We start from the raw sequence: 20,643 nt of genomic DNA, 5'->3' as shown, positions 1-20,643 counted from the left end.
ACTGTTGAAGCCTTGGAATGATATTTTTGTTTTTCCTCATTTTTATGATTTCGTTGGCCATCGAACGTGGGCATCATTCGTCCGAATATGTGAACGCATACAAATTTAACCGACAATAGCGTATTGAATATTACAATTTCTTTCGACGTACGTATTTCTCGTAAATATCTTGTAACCAAATTACACGCAGAACAATACCGAACGAATAAAATATAAATCATGTACAATTCATTGTACAATTTATCAAATGATTTTGACATATATTTATGAAAGTTGCATTGAAACAATATAGTTGTTAATACTGCACGAATTTTCGGACGTATTTTTTATTCGCCCGAATATTTCGCGTATAGGAAGGAAAAACTTTACAGATTGATACGGCGATTAATTTCAAGCAGTAGTATAATATTTTTTTTTAAGGAAAAAAGAATAAATTGCAGAGAAATATTAGTAGAGATGATATATTTATCCGCAACATTTTACATTATTATCCGTTAAATTTCGATTAATTTCGTTAATTGTAAAATCGTTTAAAGAATCGTTATTTTAAAATATCACGCATTAGCATCGATATTAAGCAAGTTAGAGGATTTCTACCGATGGAAAGAAAGTTTTACATCGGAGTTTCCATCATCGGATGGTTGAGTGAAACAATTTGATTTCTTTCTCCGAGAACGATTGTACACGTTAATTGCTTCCTGTTCTGCGTGAATCAGTTATTGTTCTTTTTTAGCTACGTTGCATGCGTACGATTACCACGAAATCGAAGATGGTTTTACGTATCCTATTAAAATCCCGTTTCTTTTATCTGAATCCGTACATTTCTCATTCTCTTTTATGGAAAATACCTTGTCTGTATTTTAAATTTCTAGTCATGGGACGGTATGAATTTTGCAAAGACTGAATCCTCAGAATGCCGCGTACGTAACGTGAGAAAATATATAGACAATTCTGTCGCGTTAAAGCAGAGACTTTGTAATGCTGAATCTAACGCTACAATTTGTTCATTATTATTTTTTTTTTAAGATTTATTAAGAAATTATAAAATTTAGTTTTTTTTATATTACAAAAGAAGTAAAAATACATAAGGAAAGTCTGAATTCTAATTAGAAATCTTTTTCCAATTGCTTATTTTTATTCGTTTTATAGGTTTATATTGCATATTGTTCGTATCGTCGTACCTTAATTGTCATACCATTCAATTTAATAATCGTGGTTCCGTATCTATAGGCAAGAATCGTTTAAACGGTTATAACTGCCGTTGCGCATGCAACGTCTTAATGTAATTTTCCTAGTAATTCGCGACAAGTAAGATCCGTGCAGAAATTCTAGTTGCTCTCTCCCCACTTAAGAGGTTCAATGTATGCATTTAGATATTCGCATACCCTTACTTAATGCGATAGTCATGATGCTATAGCGGTTAATGCAATTAAGGCTTTATATAACATTTAATTCGCTTCAGCTTCCATTCAAAACAGCTTTACGTACAGCATTCCAATCAGCTAATTTACGTGCACACATAAAAAACGTTTGCGTTACTCGATATCTTTAGACCTTTAGTGAATCTCTCTCATGCATTGTTTATTTTCAAACGTTAAAAATTGACTTAACGTACAGCGCGTGCGCATATAAAATTTACCGTTACGGGGTGACACATCAAAATCCACATGGTAATAGGAAAGCACAGTCACAGCGCGGCTCTCGTGTAAAGTAATTTTTATTTTATTTTAATATAAATATAAAACAACTTATATTTTACATATAAAATTGTTTCTGCGGCCAAATGGAATTCCACAATCTTTTCCTTTTTAAATGCCTAGGATCTAACATACACACACTCTTGGCATGTTCAACAGTATGTTCGCAATATCTGCTTGGATATACAATATATTGTATGAAACTTTTAAGCTCCGTACATATATATGTTGTTTGCAAGAAAAAGACAGGGTTTAATTTGTGTGATTTGTTTACTGCAGGGAATACACATTGCGAACAATAAATGTATTATAGCAAGCAAGAATAAAACTAATTGATCTTGATTGATTACCGAAATACTAATCTTGATTAAGAACAACCACTTTGTTTTCGATTATTTTAAACGATAAAATTAAAGGTATTTTAGTTTTACTTTAGTTTGTTATATATATTACAAATTTTATATTTAATAATTAATATATTTCGTGCTATTTTTTTGAATGTTGCAAGATCTGAGAAATCTATCATCCATACAATTGAAACTTTTAAATACTGAAAATTGAACATCATGAAATTTTAAATATATAAAAGCGTATAATTTTATTTTTTAAATAATATTTTACTTTCTAATAAATTTGGAGCAATATTGTATACGTGAGTATACATATATAATAAAAGCAATTATTGCTGTCACAAAATTTGATCGCTGCATATTTGCAATTTTATCGATATTGTAATATCGTGATTTTAACTCTTTAAATACGCAATTCTCACGCATCGGTCGTGCTCTTCAGCAAAGCTATTATCGCTGATATATCTGCAATGAATAATGATGGCTAGCAATATATGGTTAATTGCATAGTGTTACGCCCCAACTTTCACATGCACTGATGGAGCGCGAAGTATGCCATTGCCAGTTTTTGATGGGGTATTTGAATTGCAACAGATAACAGTGCGTGATAAAGTATGTTTATTTTATTTTACAAATTACATCGCGCCCTGGTTAACATTAGCAAATAATAGCAAAATTACATATTAAATAGTTGAATATAGTTGTGTTAATACGTTTAATAAATATGTCAATTTAATACTATATAAATACTTCCATTTACATCAATAATTATTAATTAATCGATTTAATGTTAAACAAAACTATTTGTGTCGTTTGCCAACGAAGATTATGGTATTTTGCAGTTATGACAAATTACGTTACGCGATTACAGATAATTATATTTTAAATAACTAATTAATTGCATAAATATGTAATATATGTATTGTAGTAATTAAAGCCAATTGTACTCGCCGTTATTGCAAATGTGTCGCATATATTATTATTTAGCAGTCCATGAAGACATATTTTCTCTTTATATGGTCTTCTTAGTACTCATGGGTAAATGGAAGGGCCGACACGATTCCCATTGGCTTCCCTTTTTTTAAGGAATTGGAAATGGCATCTCTTTGGTTCAGTTGTTTGATTTCCCGAGGGGATGCGTCTTTTTTACGGATTTTTTGCGGGCAAACAGCAGTTTTGTGATGATGATAGTGAAACGAATGATTGAAAAGCGATTTCTTTTTATTTTGTAACGTTGAAGCATTTTTTGAAACTGTAAAAAATATATATAAAATACGAATATAATTAAAGGGAAAAGTAAAAAATTAAGATAAGATGAAAATCTAAGATATCGACCTGCATTTTATACGTTTTTAATTTCTCTGTATTTTTTGAGAGGGGTAGTAGTAAGTAGTAAGTAGGGGTAGAATTTCCCGGGGAGTGCTATAAGGTGTATAGTTTTTCGTTACCGATTTTTATTGGAACCAGTATCCGAAGTTTTTCCAATTTTTCGGGAAATAATTGACCGAATCTTAAAGAATTGTATATAAAACAGGGGTAGAATTTCCTAATAAAGGGGTTACCGATTTCCGTCTAAAAAAAATCTACGTAATTGTTCTGATGTCTGCAAATTTTAAGATATCAAGCTAATTTTTTTTTATGGATAGAATATTATTATTTTGAATTTGGCGAGAATAGAGTATCATTAAAAGAAGGTTGTTTCGAATTTGGCGAGAATCGGTGGAGGGGACCGATTTCTGCTTAAAAAAATGTATAAGTTATTTGATAGATACAGTATTATTTAAGAAAGTTGTTATTAAATTTGGCGAGGATCGGTGAAGGGGTTACCAATTTCTGTTTGAAAAGTGTATAAGTTATACATGTAATTTTATATAGAGTATTATTAAAGGAAGGTTGGTATTGAATTTGGCGATGATTGGTAAAAGGGTTCTTTTTTTATAAAAATCAAAATGACATATAATATGTAAAACTAGCAGCTTATAATGACAAGAGAGTGAATTGATAGCAGGTCAGCTTAGTAATTTCACAAACCGATTACCGATTACTGATTTTATTTTTTGGTTTTTTAAATGGAAAATCGAGGTTCTGGGTACATAGTGAGCGAGCAATCTCAAAATTCCCGAAAAAACGCCTGGGTAAACCAAGGGATGATGTCGCTGATCGGTAAGTGAAATATCGGAAAAGCGGAAATGATTCAATAGTGTGAAACTCGAGTAGAAAAAAACCGGTTATGACATGTTTAATCCACGAAAACATTTATGCGGTCCGATTTGAAATTAGAGGCATTTAGTTATGATTCAAATTACGAATATCAATTTCATCCGAGTGTAATAATTGGGAAAATGGATGCAATATGTGATCATTGTGAAGTAAAAAAGTTTAAAACTTAAGCACCTAGAATGTGTTATTCATGCAGAAAAGTTAAACTACCGTCTTTAATCAACAACCCGACACACTCCTTATGTTTGTCTACAATAAGAATATTGAAACACAAATGAAGTTGTTTCAAGAAAAACGACTCCCGGGCGAAGCCCGGGTAACCAGCTAGTTTGATATATAAGCAGAAAATAGCACGTTATAGTTTCTATCGCAAACACTAAAAGTGCGTTAGCTTTAGCCATCAACCTTCTAAAATGTCAAATAAGTATATTTACATGTGAACACAGTCGCGTAACTAACTTGGTGTTGTATAATTAAATTACAACAGGGAATTAAGTACTTTTAAACATCACGCGGTGTTAACTACTTTGCGCTGTTCGAGTTTCGGGCTAGTAGTCACACAGTTCCATCGAAACAATCAAACGAGACGGAAAATATCGCGAAATTTATAATAAACGTACAAGAAATTACATCATTCATTAATTTGCAGACTAAATTTCTTTTTTTCTTTTCTAAAATGACGGTAGCGAGGATTGTGTCAAATAACGCTTTATTTTATTTAAAGACTAATTCGGAAGATTACCTTTCTGAGTGAAAAATCGTGCCATCAGTGATTCAGCATGTATTTGTATTCAGCGACTTGTAGCAAGTGAAGCCTGACTCTGTGTGGTTTATAGGTCTAGTCTACTTAAGTAAATTATATAATGGTATATCCACGTTTTTGTCTATAAAATATATATTTTTAATATAGATTACAAGAAAGATTAGAATGGAAGAAAACAGTAATATATGGAAACAATTTATGAAAGCAAATTAAGATATTAAGATTGTAACATTAGTAAACATTTTGCATGTGTATAATAGATGAAATATAGACAGAAATTTGATCACAGCAATTGAATTTAAGTTACAAAATTATGTCTATATGATAAAATTAAACTTTCTTATAAGAGAAAATGTTTTACCAAAATTTAGCACATATTTCAATGTTGTTTCGCAGGCAAGAAACATAAAACTGTCTTTCTAAGTAACCAGAATATGCTGACATACATTCGAGTTGTCTAGTAAAGCTATTCATGATTTTGTCTAAATGCTTTGCTTAACAACCCCAAATAAATCAGAAATTGTATTTTTGTCCCTTCGTACTGTTTATCTTTTAAACAATTGCAACTAATCGCGCGCAACTCGCCACACTTAATATCTCATGTCAAACGTTCTATAAGTTCTCTATACGTTCTATAATGCTATACAATTTTCCGGCAAAGTGCCGAAGTCACAAATGGCGATTGTCATTAAGCGCTTTATTCACGTCCTGCCCGTATAGGAACTTTATCGTTAACTCCGTTGAATACGCTCGACCTTACGTACGCGCGTTACAATACAGATTCTCGGTTTGCGCTCACGTGCAGGTAGGAACGATGCAGCACTCGCTTTTGTTACGACTCATTGGTATGCAACTTGTCGCAGGCTTGTAGAGAACATCGAAGAGTTCGTATCGCGTTCGGCAATATTGTTCTAGAGCGATAAGCAACTGCAGCTCAATCAGTTGCATAATTAACGTGTGTTCGGAGTTATAATTATCGCGAGCACCGAGTGTAACTCAACGTTACTATTTGTCTCCCGAACGTCGAGAAACAGTGGATATATTTAGTAAACGGTTAAAGCGATATGCAAATAATTTAAATCAGCCATAATGTCTTTTGATAACTGACTCTGAATTACAATTCTGTTTTCCATGCATCTGCCGCGGTCGCGATGTTCGTGTTTATGTATGTATGTAAATCGTCGTGATTGCACTATCGAGCATACCGTAGGCGAAACTTTGATGGACTTTTGCAAGCTCCAACGAGCACTTTTGCCATGCGGAGAGTGCAGGATCACGGATAAACTTCTATTTTGGAGATACACCGGAAATCGATGTTCTCTCGGTGACGAGCAACGTTGCAATAAGTCGTTTATTGAAGAGGCCCCTCCTCTGTCATATATATATTGAAAGCTTCGTATGATAAATGCCAATTGTAATAGTAATGCGCGTTGCCTACAATTACTCAAACCACAGAATAACCAAATATGTTATTCGTTATCGGCATTAATTCTAGACATTATTGATGCTAGGAATTCGGTGCACCAAAATTACGCTCATCGATCGGTGCATATGTTACCATGTAAATTTTTCGTAACCGAGTAAAACGATCTGGAATCAGTTGCGACAAAGGGTTTGTCACGCACGCGCTCAATAATATGAGCTCTTGGTTGTTGCGCGCAAGAAAACAAGGCTGATTCGAATTACAACCTTTGTAATAATATACAATAAATTTTTTCTGCAATATATGGAGATTATTGCAACGCAATATATGTAAGCAGTTCTATTTTACTTAAAGTTTATTCACATTGTATTCAAATTTTATTCAAATTTTTAGAATAAATCGATCTCTGATTGGCATTCAAAACGATCTTCAATTTAGATATCTCGTAATTGTTATTCGCTTCTATTCTAATTGCTGTGTGCGTGAAAAAGAAAAGTATGCATGTTATTGTTGTATTGTTTCATCAATTGGAGAACCATAGCGTAGGATTCTTTTATTCCCTCAGTCGTTTGGATTTTTTTTTTTTTACATATACAATCTAAGATAAATATTTTTCTGTTTCGCAGGGCAGGGCGCTAATTGCTACAAGTAAGTAAGTTGTTATAAATTGATTTGGCGGCAAGCGATAGTACGATATATCCGATTTTTATATTTAATTGTATTCCGTCTTACACAAAAGTTATTCTTGATTTTTGTCTGTCACAGTTGATAAATTCTCTACGTTCATATGAAATACTTCATGAATCATACGAGAAAGAACATTCCCTATTTCTCCTGTCAGATCTCATCCCGTTATTATCCGTGTTACGGATTCTTAATTCTCTTATCGATTTGCTGAGAGAGATAGCTCCTTTTTTTTAAAAAATTAATAATTCCGAGCGATACGCCCATCTTCATTTTTCATCCGTCCATAGGATATCCGTTATCTGGTCGTATTGCGCGGCTCTAACTATTGCCGGCTCTGAAATGAACCGTCGACCGATTAGACGATGATTAGACTCAGCTCGTTGCATCTTGCTGAAGGGTTACGCGAGTTATATTGGATCTGATTACAGAGAATTGGATCGAAGATGGGGCCGACTTGAAAGACCGCGTAGGCGTAGGTAACATTCTCTTCAGACCGTAAACTTAAGACGTGTGATAGAAAACTTTCTTTTTCGTTCTTATTGTCTACGAGTTTCTTCGTCGTTAGAAGCGACGAAATTCGATCACCTTTCCCCATGTCTTTTGTTTCGCGTTTCTTTGTAAGCATAAGGTCATTGAAGAAGGACAAGTTTCCTTCGCGTATAGGGTTTCTTCCTCGCGTTTATAATGCGTCTCAGCGTCTGCCGTTGAATTGCCAACAGTTAATCGTCAATTGTAGCAAGCCGAAGGTAGAATCCGTTGGAATAAATACGAAGTCCTTCCGATGCACTTTCTTTTTTATTATAGTATTTCACTCGACGCTTTTGGAAACGAATTTTTCTTGCGCGAAGTTTTTATAAGATGACGCGAAAGTGCTTCTTCTTTCGATAATTTCTTCCTTCATTGCCGGTTTATTTTAGATGGGATATTGTAGACCGTATTTCTCAATAATTACAGAAGTGCTCCTTTACAATACGCAGAACGGTATTTATATGTGTGCAGAGTGGTATTGATTCGAATTGGTCTGACATGACGTGGTCCTATGAGATAAGACAGAGACAAAGCGATCATTATCGTGCACAGTGTGTGTGTGTGTGTGTGTGTGTGTGACTGTATTATAATTTTCTCATTACTTCTTTCACTTGCACTTAATGGAATTTAAAAGTAAATTAGAAATAGATTACAAAATCTTATTTAAATGGATAATAAACGTTATTACAACTCTCGCGCGTTCAAGAAAATGACGCGTTTTTCTCAGATTCGAATATATTGCAATAGACGTAATCCGCGTTTTCGTTTGCATTCTAGGTTTTAATATTTTATTGTGCTTAGTGACATCTGTGCGTCAATAGGAAAATTGTATGTTTTATACAATATGACACATTGAGGATGACAGCATAAACGATAAAAAAATCCGAAGGTTGTATAGAGCTCTGAAATCGACGGAACTGCAAGATATATCGCAAACATAAATTTATACGGCAACCCTATCACACGGATTCCTTCGTATTTTCTATTTCTTCTAGTAGTATTAGCGCATGTCGTATTTCGTGTGGGATAATAAATGTTTGAAGAGTGAAGGGGCTCGCATCCCTTCACGTCAATCTTCTAATAAACTTGCGTAGGTCATTGCCACGACGTAGCGATCCTTAAATTAGAGTTGGAAGAAAATAAATCGATGGGCGAAATTGTTTGGGATTGGTTGGCTTTTCTTGTAACACGTGACGATTAGTGGATGAATAAAAATGGATTACAATTCGTGATTAATTTTTCCGTTCTCAGAGATGTGAGATTTAATATTGTATATCTGAAAAAGTCATTATAAATACTGCAGGAATTTAGAACAAGAATTATATTAATGTATGGAAAAATTATTTTAAAGATAGGTAAGTATTCACAATTATTAATACATATAATAATGTAATATTCATACTTGGATATATTTAGTTGGAAAAAGATATTTCAAATTTGCACATGAAGGTATACCGATTTCATAGAAATATATATTCTTATTAATTTATACTTTACTTTGTGAAATTGTAGAAATATGATGTCGACTGTATTGAAAGTAGATTCATATGTTTTATTTTTCCATGATAAAAATGTAACAACGTAGACGGCCATAATAAAGTTACAAAATCTTTATAATCATTATCTTCCTTTCCTCTATTTTCACGTTTTTTTTTAACTGTCATCTCCACTTTGTTGCATAATGAGATAATACAATATTCATATTCTGAATTATGTACTGTCTTCTCAAACGACGCAAATTTATTGGTTACAAAATTAGAATTTGTCGAAGCGTCGCGTCGTTATCTGTGTCGCTGCTACTTGTTGCTATTTAAATATTCAATAATACAGTTACATCTTATGCGAGGTAATTAACAATTTTCCAAAAGCATTACGTTTGGACGACAAGCTTTTGTTCCATCCTTCGTCCAATCTCCTGCATTTCACTTAATTTATAATATCGAAACCCGAGTTAAGTCGGTCTAAAATGCACCACTCGCTGATGTTTCACTGTAGTTTTATCATTAACTTTGTTTTTTCCTCGCAATAAATTATTACCTTAATTAAAGTCCAGCGAGCATTTCTGCACGCGCGGATGTGTTTGAATGAATCTTGTTGGGGTTTGAGGGAAAAAGGGAGCGAGTCAGACGAGTACTAATTACCTCCATCTTTGCGTGTATAATACCGCGCGAACAAGATTGCTCGAGAATTTTAAAGACAATTATTAAAAAAAAAGGAAAAAGTGGTCCGGAAATTATTATGAACAATTGTGCGTTTTATCGTGTTTTCATTATCTCGGGATTTATTGATGTTAATCTTTTCGCGTGCGCGCGTAAAAAGTTTTCTTTCTTATAAGGCTGGGGGTACTTAAATTATTTTAAATTCATGGCATGTTTTATCACATTTTAATTATATTTTGGCGCCGGTTAACTTTATATTTTCATATAAGAAATTTTTTTCTTTACGTAGATCATTTAGTGTTGACTATTAGTTTAACTCGTAAAGCATTTGCAAAGTCTTTAAATTAAACTTATACTTTACGGGTTAACTTATGTTTACGATGATATGTCTAACGTGATATATGTTACTAACTAGCAGTAGATGAAATTGGTTTCTAATATATTTTAATTCTCTACGATATGTACACAACGCACACACGTGATTTTTAAAAAAATTATATTTGAATACAAGAGTATTAAAGGTAAAATGGAAAACATTTCACAACAAGGGTAAAAGGGTAACATGGAAAAAATGGTTCTTTTTATTTATTTTTTCATTTATTTTTTATATAACATACCCAGCGTTATATTTAAAAATTTAATCACAGTATATAACGCCACGAATTTAGCAATGAATTTTTGAGCATTTATTGAAAGATTATTTGAATAAAAAAGTATTAAGGTTAATTTTAATAATTGTGTTTTTAATATGTATTATATGTCCGAACATAAATAAGCTTTTCATGCATAAGAATTAAATTCTTCGGAAATAGTATAGTTTCGTAGAAATTAATAACACTGCTTCTAATTTTAATAAAGTAGCGCTTCTTAATGTACACTATATATACTACAATTAAGTTTCTCATGCATAAGAATTAAGCTATTATACTTTAAAAGTATAGAACTCCATGAAAATTAATACATATGTATCAAACAATACTTTGAGTTTCGGTTTAGCGAAAATTATTTGGCGTAATAACAAATGTAGGGCAATGTTTCTGGGATATATATATATATATATATATATATATATATATATATTGTATATTTGCAACAATTATAATACAATTCTCTGACTTTGCTACATATACTTTGTTATATTCTCTGCTTTGTCTACTTGATATAATGTCGCCTGCTGATTGTCGTGACAGAAGGGTATTACGATAATCTTGTTGTGTAGCGAGCTTTGTTTATCGACTTCGAGTTAGCGATATCGTGGCTCGTCCCGAATCGGAATTACGGCTTCGTTCTGATGCGTGACGAGCCGCGAATCGTTCGGAATAAAAGTTGGTCGCGACATAATTTCCTATCCACCGGTAGTTCGCATAAAGCCAAGTAGGTTTATGAGCTGGAAGATATTTTCTTTTCCAGTCTTTTACGACTGTCTCGAGATCTTTTTTGCGCTGTAGTATAGTTTATACAAGATTTGCGCGCGATCTTAAGAAAGTCCGCCACGAAAATGTCTCATAAGGAGAAACTGTTCCTCAGTTATCTTTACTTTGTTTTTGTCACGTTTCATCGCGCGTTTAAATATCAGGATCAAGGGACCATCGGAGTCATTATTAATCTTGGAAAAAGAATTGTTTGAACAAGACGGGGTACGATGGAAGTGGTTTAAATGATAATACCATTCTATTTTATTCTGCGCGTAAGAGTTTTTTCTGAGAATTTTCACTGTTTTAATTATAAAATGATATATACTTTAGTTTGATATCGAAGTGTATGTCAGTAATTTTTTTATTCTAAGTTTTCCGCAGAAATTAGTTTAATTATACGATCGGAGAATTAAATATTATGTGAAAAAAATATAGATTTTTATTTTATTGAAATTTTCTTTCTAGCTCACTAAATACGAGTGTAACTCGCCTCTTGAATATTGAATGCAAATAAAACCGTTAGACAGCGCCGCATTACATGCTAAATGTATCACTAGGTAAAGATGTGGATATGTACTAATACCATGTGTCTATAGAATGTGTGCCATGTGAACATTGAGGCAAGCGTGATATCAAGTTGTGCGCGTCTATATTGATAGCTCTTTCTGAGCTCGCGATATAACGTCGCTGGGGAACGGGTAGAAGAATCTCATGTCCCTATCGTACCCTCTATAGTGTCTCATCTTGCCTGGCGCCATTACTGCGCTGAGCAAGTGTACTGGAGCTTTTTTAGTCTTCGTCCGTGCCACATATCTAAAGCGTAAAACGCTCCTACAAAAAGCTTCGCGATGTTAGAAACTGTATTACTCTATACGTGCATCGTGCGTTACTCCACTTGGCGCTTTCTAGTAGCGAAGTATCGCGTTATCGTGTTAGCTCTCATGGGAATACATTAACATTAATCATATTTTCCTACAGAAGATGTTGGTTTTCTCTAGGTGGATATATGGTAAAAGTAAAAAAATATAAGATGAGCTTACTGTAGAAATTCATATTTAAAATGTGTAATATATATTTTTATATCATTAGGTATTTATTGGGGGGACGTCCAATATATTTGTTTATAAACTTAACATCTTTAGATTTGTTATGTTGAATTATTGAGAACTATCTCAAATAATTATTTTTGAAGTTTATAAGAACGTGGGTCCCACAATGCGACAATCGTTGTAATGTAATCGGTGTATCTGGTTTTGTTCCTGTTAGAAATGTCGCGTGACATTCACAGGAATCCCGATTGTTAAATTTTAGATGGGAATTATGAGTATCCAGGACAAGAACATCGCTGTAGGAACGCACGATGGCAATTATGCTAACTATATGCAAATATTAAGTGATGCTATTGTTGATCGTTACAAACGTTAGGCACGATAGAAAGCGGATGTATAACATTCACGTAAACGACATTATTTCAGTGGCGAGAAAGTGATATATGATTAATAATCTCGAAGCGTAGCTTTCAAGTGCTGCCTCGTGATAATTTATGATCGTTTAAAAGTTTAAACAGATACTTATCGTACTTTAAAGTGACTATTAATGATCAAAGTTCAATTTGAGACTGTGACACGAATCAGCGATTTTCTCTCAGACATATCGATACTTTCGGTTTTGAACTTTGTACGACCAACTGACCGTGAATTTCTCGAAGCAAACGACAAATACCCTACGGATATTTAATATGGGGACCTACGTCAATGTACGCTTTGCCGCTTCGTAGCCGCATATTCAAAGCGAATCCATCATTGCTCTGGACTCGTCGAAAAGCTTAAGGATATAAAAAAAATAGGATAGAAAACTCGGCAGTGCTACAAGATTTTAAAACTGTTTTACGATGTAAATACTAGGAAAAATGGTGAATTAGATATTTTATATTAAGCAGCGAATGACAATTACTTTTATCATATCATTACCGTTGTTGACTGATTTTGTGTGATACACAGTAATGATGATTTGTCAGTGCATGTCGGGATGGAGGAGACGATGGTGTTATATGCATTCGCGCAATTAAATGCGAGGCAGAAGAGAGACTTTTGATGGTTAGTGCGGTTATAAAAAGAGCTCGTTAAACCTCGCATATTACGTAGAGAAGAGCCAATATCTCGGCTTTTTTTTTTATTATCGCGAGGTTTCACGAGCGGCGAGTTTCGTTGCGGCGTAGAGAGCTCGATCTGCGATCGAGCGGGCGTGAGGATCCATGCGAGGATGATGAAGTGCGACGAAAGGAAGCGCGAAATGTTCTCGCGACGCGCTTGCAGCGAGAGCGGGCCGCATCCCGGAATACCGGGATATGGTAACGTGCCCGTCGGCGGTCATCTCTGGGGAAAAAGAAATCAGGGACGCACCTCGGCGCCGGTGGTCGGTCACGCGAGACCGCCCGCTATAATCCTGAGAACGAGAAGGAGCTGGCCCGTCGCGCCCACACATTGCCGAAGGTAAGTGATCGATTTCGCGTCGTTTCGATTTTTGACCTCCTCCTTGTGCGCCTATGGCTACGGTCAACGTGACGCTACAAATGCATCGAAGCATTTGATCGACTAATCAGAAGAAAGAATTTTACGAATTAACCAATCAACAAATGCTTCGAAGCATTTGTAGCATCACGTTGATCGTAGCCTGTGCCCGGCTAGGCCAGCGTTTTCTCTCATACTCGAATATCGCGGCGCTGGATCAATACGATTTGCTCGAAAATTTAATTGGGCGTTATCTTTGCTCGCGGCTGTTTAACATCCCCAATTGTATAGTTCCCTGGTGAACTCGGTTAAATATTCTATAAAAGATAAAACTTGCTTGGGGGATATAATGAACGAGAAAGGTTTTTTTACTACTGTGCTTGTCCTCTCGAAGATTGCAAATAAAATGGAGCAAATAAATTTGTCACGGGGTCACGTTTGACATGAATGTTAAATTCTCCGTATTGAGAATCACTGGTCTTAAAACTTATAGATATAGATCAAAGTAGCTCATTTTCTTATCTTTCCAATATTCGACATTTGTTGGTTGTTGACAAGGATATATAGTAGTTTGCTAGTTTTTTCCAGCTAACGCAATTCGGAAATTTTTCGGATGTAATCTTAAATTGAAGAGATTTTTTAGTTTATGTTTCTAGAAAGAGAGAGGGGGAGAGAGAGAGAGATTCTATTATTATTAGATAGGTAATTCTATCAGCTTTACGTACATATGAATATACATATGTAGTACGTATGGTATATGAATACATATGAATTTGTGCTGAGAAGTGATTGCTCTATTAACACAATGAGACGTAATGCTTTCCGGTCTAATCCAAATATATGTATATATATGTATATTATAGATATATATTCGATTCAGATTAAATATCTACAAATCTAAAATACAAAAAAGTATATAATACAGCAGATAAATTTGAATTTAAAGTATGGAATTTAAAATAATTTCAATATGTTATAAGTATAAATTTATAGCATATTAAAACTTGGAATTTTAAACTTAACTACACGGAGAGAATTTTTTCTTAAAATTTACCATGAAATCATGGTAGTTGTGGGACAACATGAACAACCAAGAATTTTATGTGCGAGCTATTTTGATTAATATCTATCATAATAAAAAATATTAATATCTATTTATTATCTTTAAAATATAACAAAAAATTCTCTCCGTGTACTAATAGTGAAAATGTAATATGACTTATTGATAAAAGAATTACATGATAAATTTACGTTTTAATGCGCACGGTAACACTTGTTGCAAAACGTTTACAGTATTGTAGCAAACAAAGGCATTTTACATATATACGTAACGCCTCAAGAGATGTTTTTGTGATGATAAATATGAAACGAGTTTCTTGGTTTATTATGCTACCGGTAAATATAAGAAGAAGCGTATGTATGTGTGAGTGTGCGCATCTGATATGACTTCCGTTTTGTTTCAATATCGATATCATCATGCTTCATCGTAAGCAAAAAGTGTCTCCTATCCTCGTGCGTATTGTCCTCTTTCTTCTCGTCCAATTCGGGCGGAGTGACATATTGAGATTAATTATTTGCCGATGAACCGATGAGTCGTTAGGGTCTGACAACTAATCACAACTCTTACCGTCATCTTAAGATTAAAGGAATACATTCGTTCTGATGGAAATGACGTGAATGAGATGTGCTCCTTGAATCTTTCCATTTCATCCCTTTATTTACATCTATATGTCTTTATATTTTCTCTGATCTCGTATTCTGTATTCACCGTTTTGACTTGTAGTTTTTTCATTCAGTCGAGTGCGAGCATGAAGGATTTAACGACGTCATTTTAATTCCTAGAGTAAAGTTGCATCTTTGCCAGAATCCTTATTTCTATTGTGTTGCGAACAACGTGTACCAGGAAGAAAGCAGGCTGGTAATTGCTTTTACAGCGATTTTTTGCCGCCGGGCGAAATGAGAAAAAAGCGAAAAAAGTTAACGTCGGCGTAAAAAAAAGAACACCATTTTTCATATTTTTAACACAGAGCCTCCATTGTTTGATATAAGGATCACGTATAACGTTACCGTGCCGTGAGCTGAAAACCAGCTACATTTAACGCTATAAACGTGATGCACCGGTTGGGGCTAATACCGACCATAAAGCTGCTTGTTTGCGCAAGCTTTTGCCTACACTACTTATGTTACGTTAGGCCGTTGCGTAATGCGCGGCATAGATGCACTCTACTTAAATAGAGATGTGTAACACATATCTCATAAAGGGATTAAGTATTCAAGTGTGAAAGCTCAAAAGGAAAGACGTTTTTTTTCTTCGTCTTAATTGCGAGTGCGATTACTTGTATCTCATTATTTCATGTGATTATGGCTGTATTTTTATCTCATGATATGATACATTTCGCGGAAAAGTAAACAGTTTCAGCGTAGTTATTTAAAATGCTAATTTCGATGCGTTTTGCAGCGCTTTATAATTTTGTGCTTCGATGCGCCGGCGTCTTGTCGATCCCTCGCATCATCTTCCTCTTCACAATTAGTAACCATTTATGAATTATTAATGGCGATGTGACTTGGCGCTTTGGTAATGAATAAAGAGTGCTGAGTTTGTATCTTTAGAAAGTAGAATTTCCACGATAGCAAAGAACAATTGTTTACTTGAGAAAGGAATAAGGAGAGATAATTGCTGTCGAAACATGACAGCAATTAAGATACTAGTATAGAGCAGGCAAACGTTCTGTATCTGCCTCTTTCTTGTTTCCATCTTGCAAACAGCATGGGGCAAACAGCAAGGGTAGAAGAGCGGGAACAAATGTAACTACATAACATAGCATGTTTTTCCCTTGGGTGCCTAACGAACAAATGACGCTCTTGTACATACATATACATACCCGCATGTCCGACGGTTAAAATTTCACGCCAAACATAGATCGTCGACATTTTCTCCTAAAAATACTTGTCTCGTGTGTCTCGTGTATTTTGCGTGTATGCTCACTTTTTACTATATTATATTTCACTGCATGTATTGCGAACTAATGTGGCGAACTTGTTTACATCGCTAAAAACAGCATAAGCACAAGGATTACTATAAGAACCTTTCTTTTGTAACTTTATTGAAGAGGATATAATTTCACCTTATAAACTGCTTTTTAAAGCAGAGCTAACGCAACAAATATCCTATGTCATATTTTGGCAAAGGGATAACGGGTTATTAACAATGCAATCTGATATTCCATGTGAATTAGATAGATTTCCAAGTGTATAGAATAAACTGCAAGAATTTTATTTCTGTTTTTAAAGGTAATGCTGAAGATTATTTGTCATCATAATAACGATATTTCAAAACAAGATGAGTTTGAAAATGGTCTTTGCGTTGAGTCTTTATGCGGCATTATTATCTGTCTCATCGCGAGAAGAGTTGTAATCAAAACGAGATTTTCATCCTCTATTTTCTTTCTCCAGCTATCTTTGTTATGGCACTGGAATTAGTTCGCGTGGAATAATCTTGTTATTTGCATTTAAGTGTGTGGGTACATCAGCTATGCTTTTACTACGTAGAAAAATATACAGATACTCCAGATATCGCGCTTTTCTTTGCTATTTATATTTTATTTATATTTACATTTTACCTTCATTCAAAATGATAGATAAGTCGTGTATTACAATATTTTTATTTCTATTACAATTTTGGTGATTATATATCATATCAGATTTTGATTAGGATAAACTTTAATTGGAATTTTAGTTGAAAAATAAAATTTTATTAGCTTTTTGATACGTTTCTCATTAAAACATTCTTAGTAATTCATCGCGTTTTATTTTTCAGCAGCTTAAGATAAGAAAAGTATCGCCGGTTCGTAGAAACAACCGTCCTTCTTTGAGACTGCAGTTTCCGTAGCCTAGAGAAAATATGATATTTTTTTCGAATACACCTTGCGTACATCTAGAAAAGCGCTTTTTTTTGCAAAACAGTTCTCCAGCGAAAGTATCAAAGCATAGAGTAGACATTTTTGCGAAAGAAAAGAAATGAGAACATCGATGATGAACAAATACACTACATTTATTTTCAGGTATGCCAACGCAGCAAAATAACACAACCTCTGCATATACCCCGCTTTGAATTGAAATTTTATTTCCTTGGAGACATGAAAAAACTGTGTAAAAAGTTTGTTATACACAATTTTGAACATGTCACGTTTATGGAATACCTCGCGTACTCAAGGGTAGTGTTTTAATTATCGTGGCACAAGGCTGTATTGCACCTTCGCTTCAACCACGTAATTATTCAGATGCGTTAACGTTAGATGATTACTGGGAATACTTATATAGAATGTGTCAAAATTTATGAGTAAAATAATGAGAATGAGAAATAAAAAGTTGTTATTAAAAGAGAAAGAGAGAGGAGAGACGAGTATTTAATATTTTTTGGTTGAACGTGTATTAAAATTTATGATGTATAAGTAATTAGTGTGCTTTACACATGCTTTTTTCAATTTTTTCAATTTATGTAATGATACAACATATTTTAACTTAAGAAATTACGTATTCTTAAAAGATGAATATTTAACTTGTAATTGATGGCGCTTGCGCATCTTTTATAAAATATCTAAGAGAAAATGAATTATTGAATGCGGTAATTTGCAAAATTTATTTAAGTTTAACATTCGATTGAAATTTCACGTTTATCGCACGTTTGGAAAATAATCAAGAATTTTCGGAGGAATTCAAGACGACACATATTTCGATATTCATGCGTCATGAACTACTTTCCGCGACCGTCGTTCATCGATCGGTCGTACCTCTTCAAACGTGTGTGAGAGTTAGCATATAGCTTTATTAAATATTTAATTATCATAGTAATATTTCAATTATATCTCGAGATTTTTTTATGCAGTATTGTAACTTGAATGTTTAGTTTTAAGTAAATTTTTGCAAATATACACATACTATGCTAAACAAAATGTATAGTATGTATCTTACACTATAAAGTAAACATTTAAAGTATAATCACGTTTCTCTCACAGTATCATTTATTCAAAAGTGTTAAAAAATGCAGGATTACTTTCTCTACGCAATTTTTTATTACTTTATTTTTTAATGTCATCAGACGATATCCAATTTTAATGTCGTAGGCTCTGAAAATAACTCTCACGCTCCATTTTGAGAAGGATAATCGTAGATAAGAGAAAGTCAGACGCAAGAGATATAAGACCGACGAAACTTGGAAGAACATATATATTTGTGTTGAAATACGTGGATTTCCGTTCTTTATCTACGTGTCTGCATTTGACAATGAGAGGATAACAGAGTTCGTAGTTCCTTCGTCTGAAAGATAATTCCTTTTGTGTGTTCAATATTAATTATCGGAAAGTTCAGCTGGAGTAAATGTGTCGTTGACGCTAATTGTATTTCTTGTTAGGTCTTTAATGAAACGTAATTTCTGTTCTCCAACAGTTGGACTGTTCCAGATTACATCGAATTTTTTTGTATCATGCTTTTCATTTTCATTGTAACTTGTACTATATATATCCTTACTTTCGTCTACTTTAACTTAGTTTTCTGCTTTTGTATTCTTTCCATCTTCAACAACGTTTTCTTTAATTTTAAGTTTCTCGTAAAAAAGATGTCATTAATTTTTCTCTTAAGGATTACGCATGCATATAAATTGGGGATGATACTTTTTGCCGATATAATTATTTATTTTCATAATTTTTTCCTTTAATTTTGAAGTTGTTATAAAAGATGTGTTGTCATTAAGTTTTATATTATCTTACTTATCTTCTATTTTTCTCTTAACGATTGTGCATAATACTTTTTGTCGAGATAATTACTTATTTCAACTTGGATGCTCGCAAGTTGCGGGGAAATTGGCGTTGTATTTCTCGTGTATCTCTATTCGTTAGTCGTAGTACTTACTGTCGTAAAACAAGCACCGGATTTAGTACATCCGTTAAGTAGTGTATGCTGTGTGCTAATTGTTCTATGTATTCGATAAATGGACTACTCGGTTCTTCTTGAACTTTGAATTGCGAGTGTCTGTGCGTGTATATAATAACAGAACACGCTATTAAGCTCATGCTAGAAGCAAAAAGCATGAACAGATCGATCCTTATCATATGGTTTATCCGCGTTATCTTCACTGCCTGAAAGTTCCGAGGCAATTTCTCACGCAGTAGCACGGAGCTTCTACCGTGGACAAACTAAAAAAGATGATAAGCTCTAAAAATCATTAAATTGTTAAATTTTTCAGAAAATTATGGTCTTATATTTAGATTTTATCTTTCTGTGATAAGAAAGGAATTTGCACTTTGTAAATTAGACACCCACATATTTTTTCTTTCTCTTATAAAATTAACGATATTTAAATTTGTTTTGCGATAAAATTTTGAAGAAAACGATCTCCTTTGATTGTTTTTTTTTTTTTTTTATTACATCTATGTCATATTAGGTCAAGCGAATTGAAGTTTGGGTATTTTTGACAGCTCGATAAAGTGCCCGTTGATCTGAGTAGACTGATGAAAAATAAACGGCGTTACAATGTAGGTGAAGAAGTTATGGTGCTGATTCGATGAAATAAGAATCCGATTTCTGACATGCACTTTTATCGCTTGACATCTATATACTTTGCTTGACATTTCGCGCGCGATTATTGGACGATATTTCGGGAAATGAGACGACGTAGTCGAAAGACGGATAGGCGACTGCACTTCATTATATGCGCGATAACGCATCAGGCTCGAGAATTTGCGATCCGCAACGTGCACACACGGCGACCGTTTTTAGTCCGTATCTCGGCGGAAGCACGAAACCACTTTAGCGTGTGTTAACCCCTGATGTGTTCCGCAGAAATTCCGTGGCGGCGGAAGTTCTGTCCGCGTGTCACGTACTGCGTGGTCGATA

General features: G+C 34.0%; 1 protein-coding gene across 3 annotated transcripts in view; it reads left to right on the top strand.

The window, feature by feature from the left end:
- The window catches only part of Dnc (phosphodiesterase dunce), a 317,538-nt gene that overhangs the window by 24,887 nt on the left and 272,008 nt on the right, over positions 1-20,643 (top strand). Inside the window, exon 1 of one of the 3 annotated variants that reach the window (XM_077410122.1) lies at positions 13,226-13,734. The exons of the other annotated variants lie outside the window; for them this stretch is intronic. Within the exon in view, the coding sequence (XP_077266248.1) occupies positions 13,505-13,734 (230 nt within the window). The 5' untranslated portion in view covers positions 13,226-13,504. Of the gene's footprint in view, positions 1-13,225; positions 13,735-20,643 lie in introns of those variants that run through there. 3 annotated transcript variants of the gene reach the window in all.

The sequence above is a fragment of the Temnothorax americanus genome, unplaced genomic scaffold, assembly GCF_048541705.1.
Source record: "Temnothorax americanus isolate GAGA-0224 unplaced genomic scaffold, ASM4854170v1 Scaffold28, whole genome shotgun sequence".
Taxonomy (NCBI): domain Eukaryota; kingdom Metazoa; phylum Arthropoda; class Insecta; order Hymenoptera; family Formicidae; genus Temnothorax; species Temnothorax americanus.
This window is presented reverse-complemented; position numbering and strand designations above follow the sequence as displayed.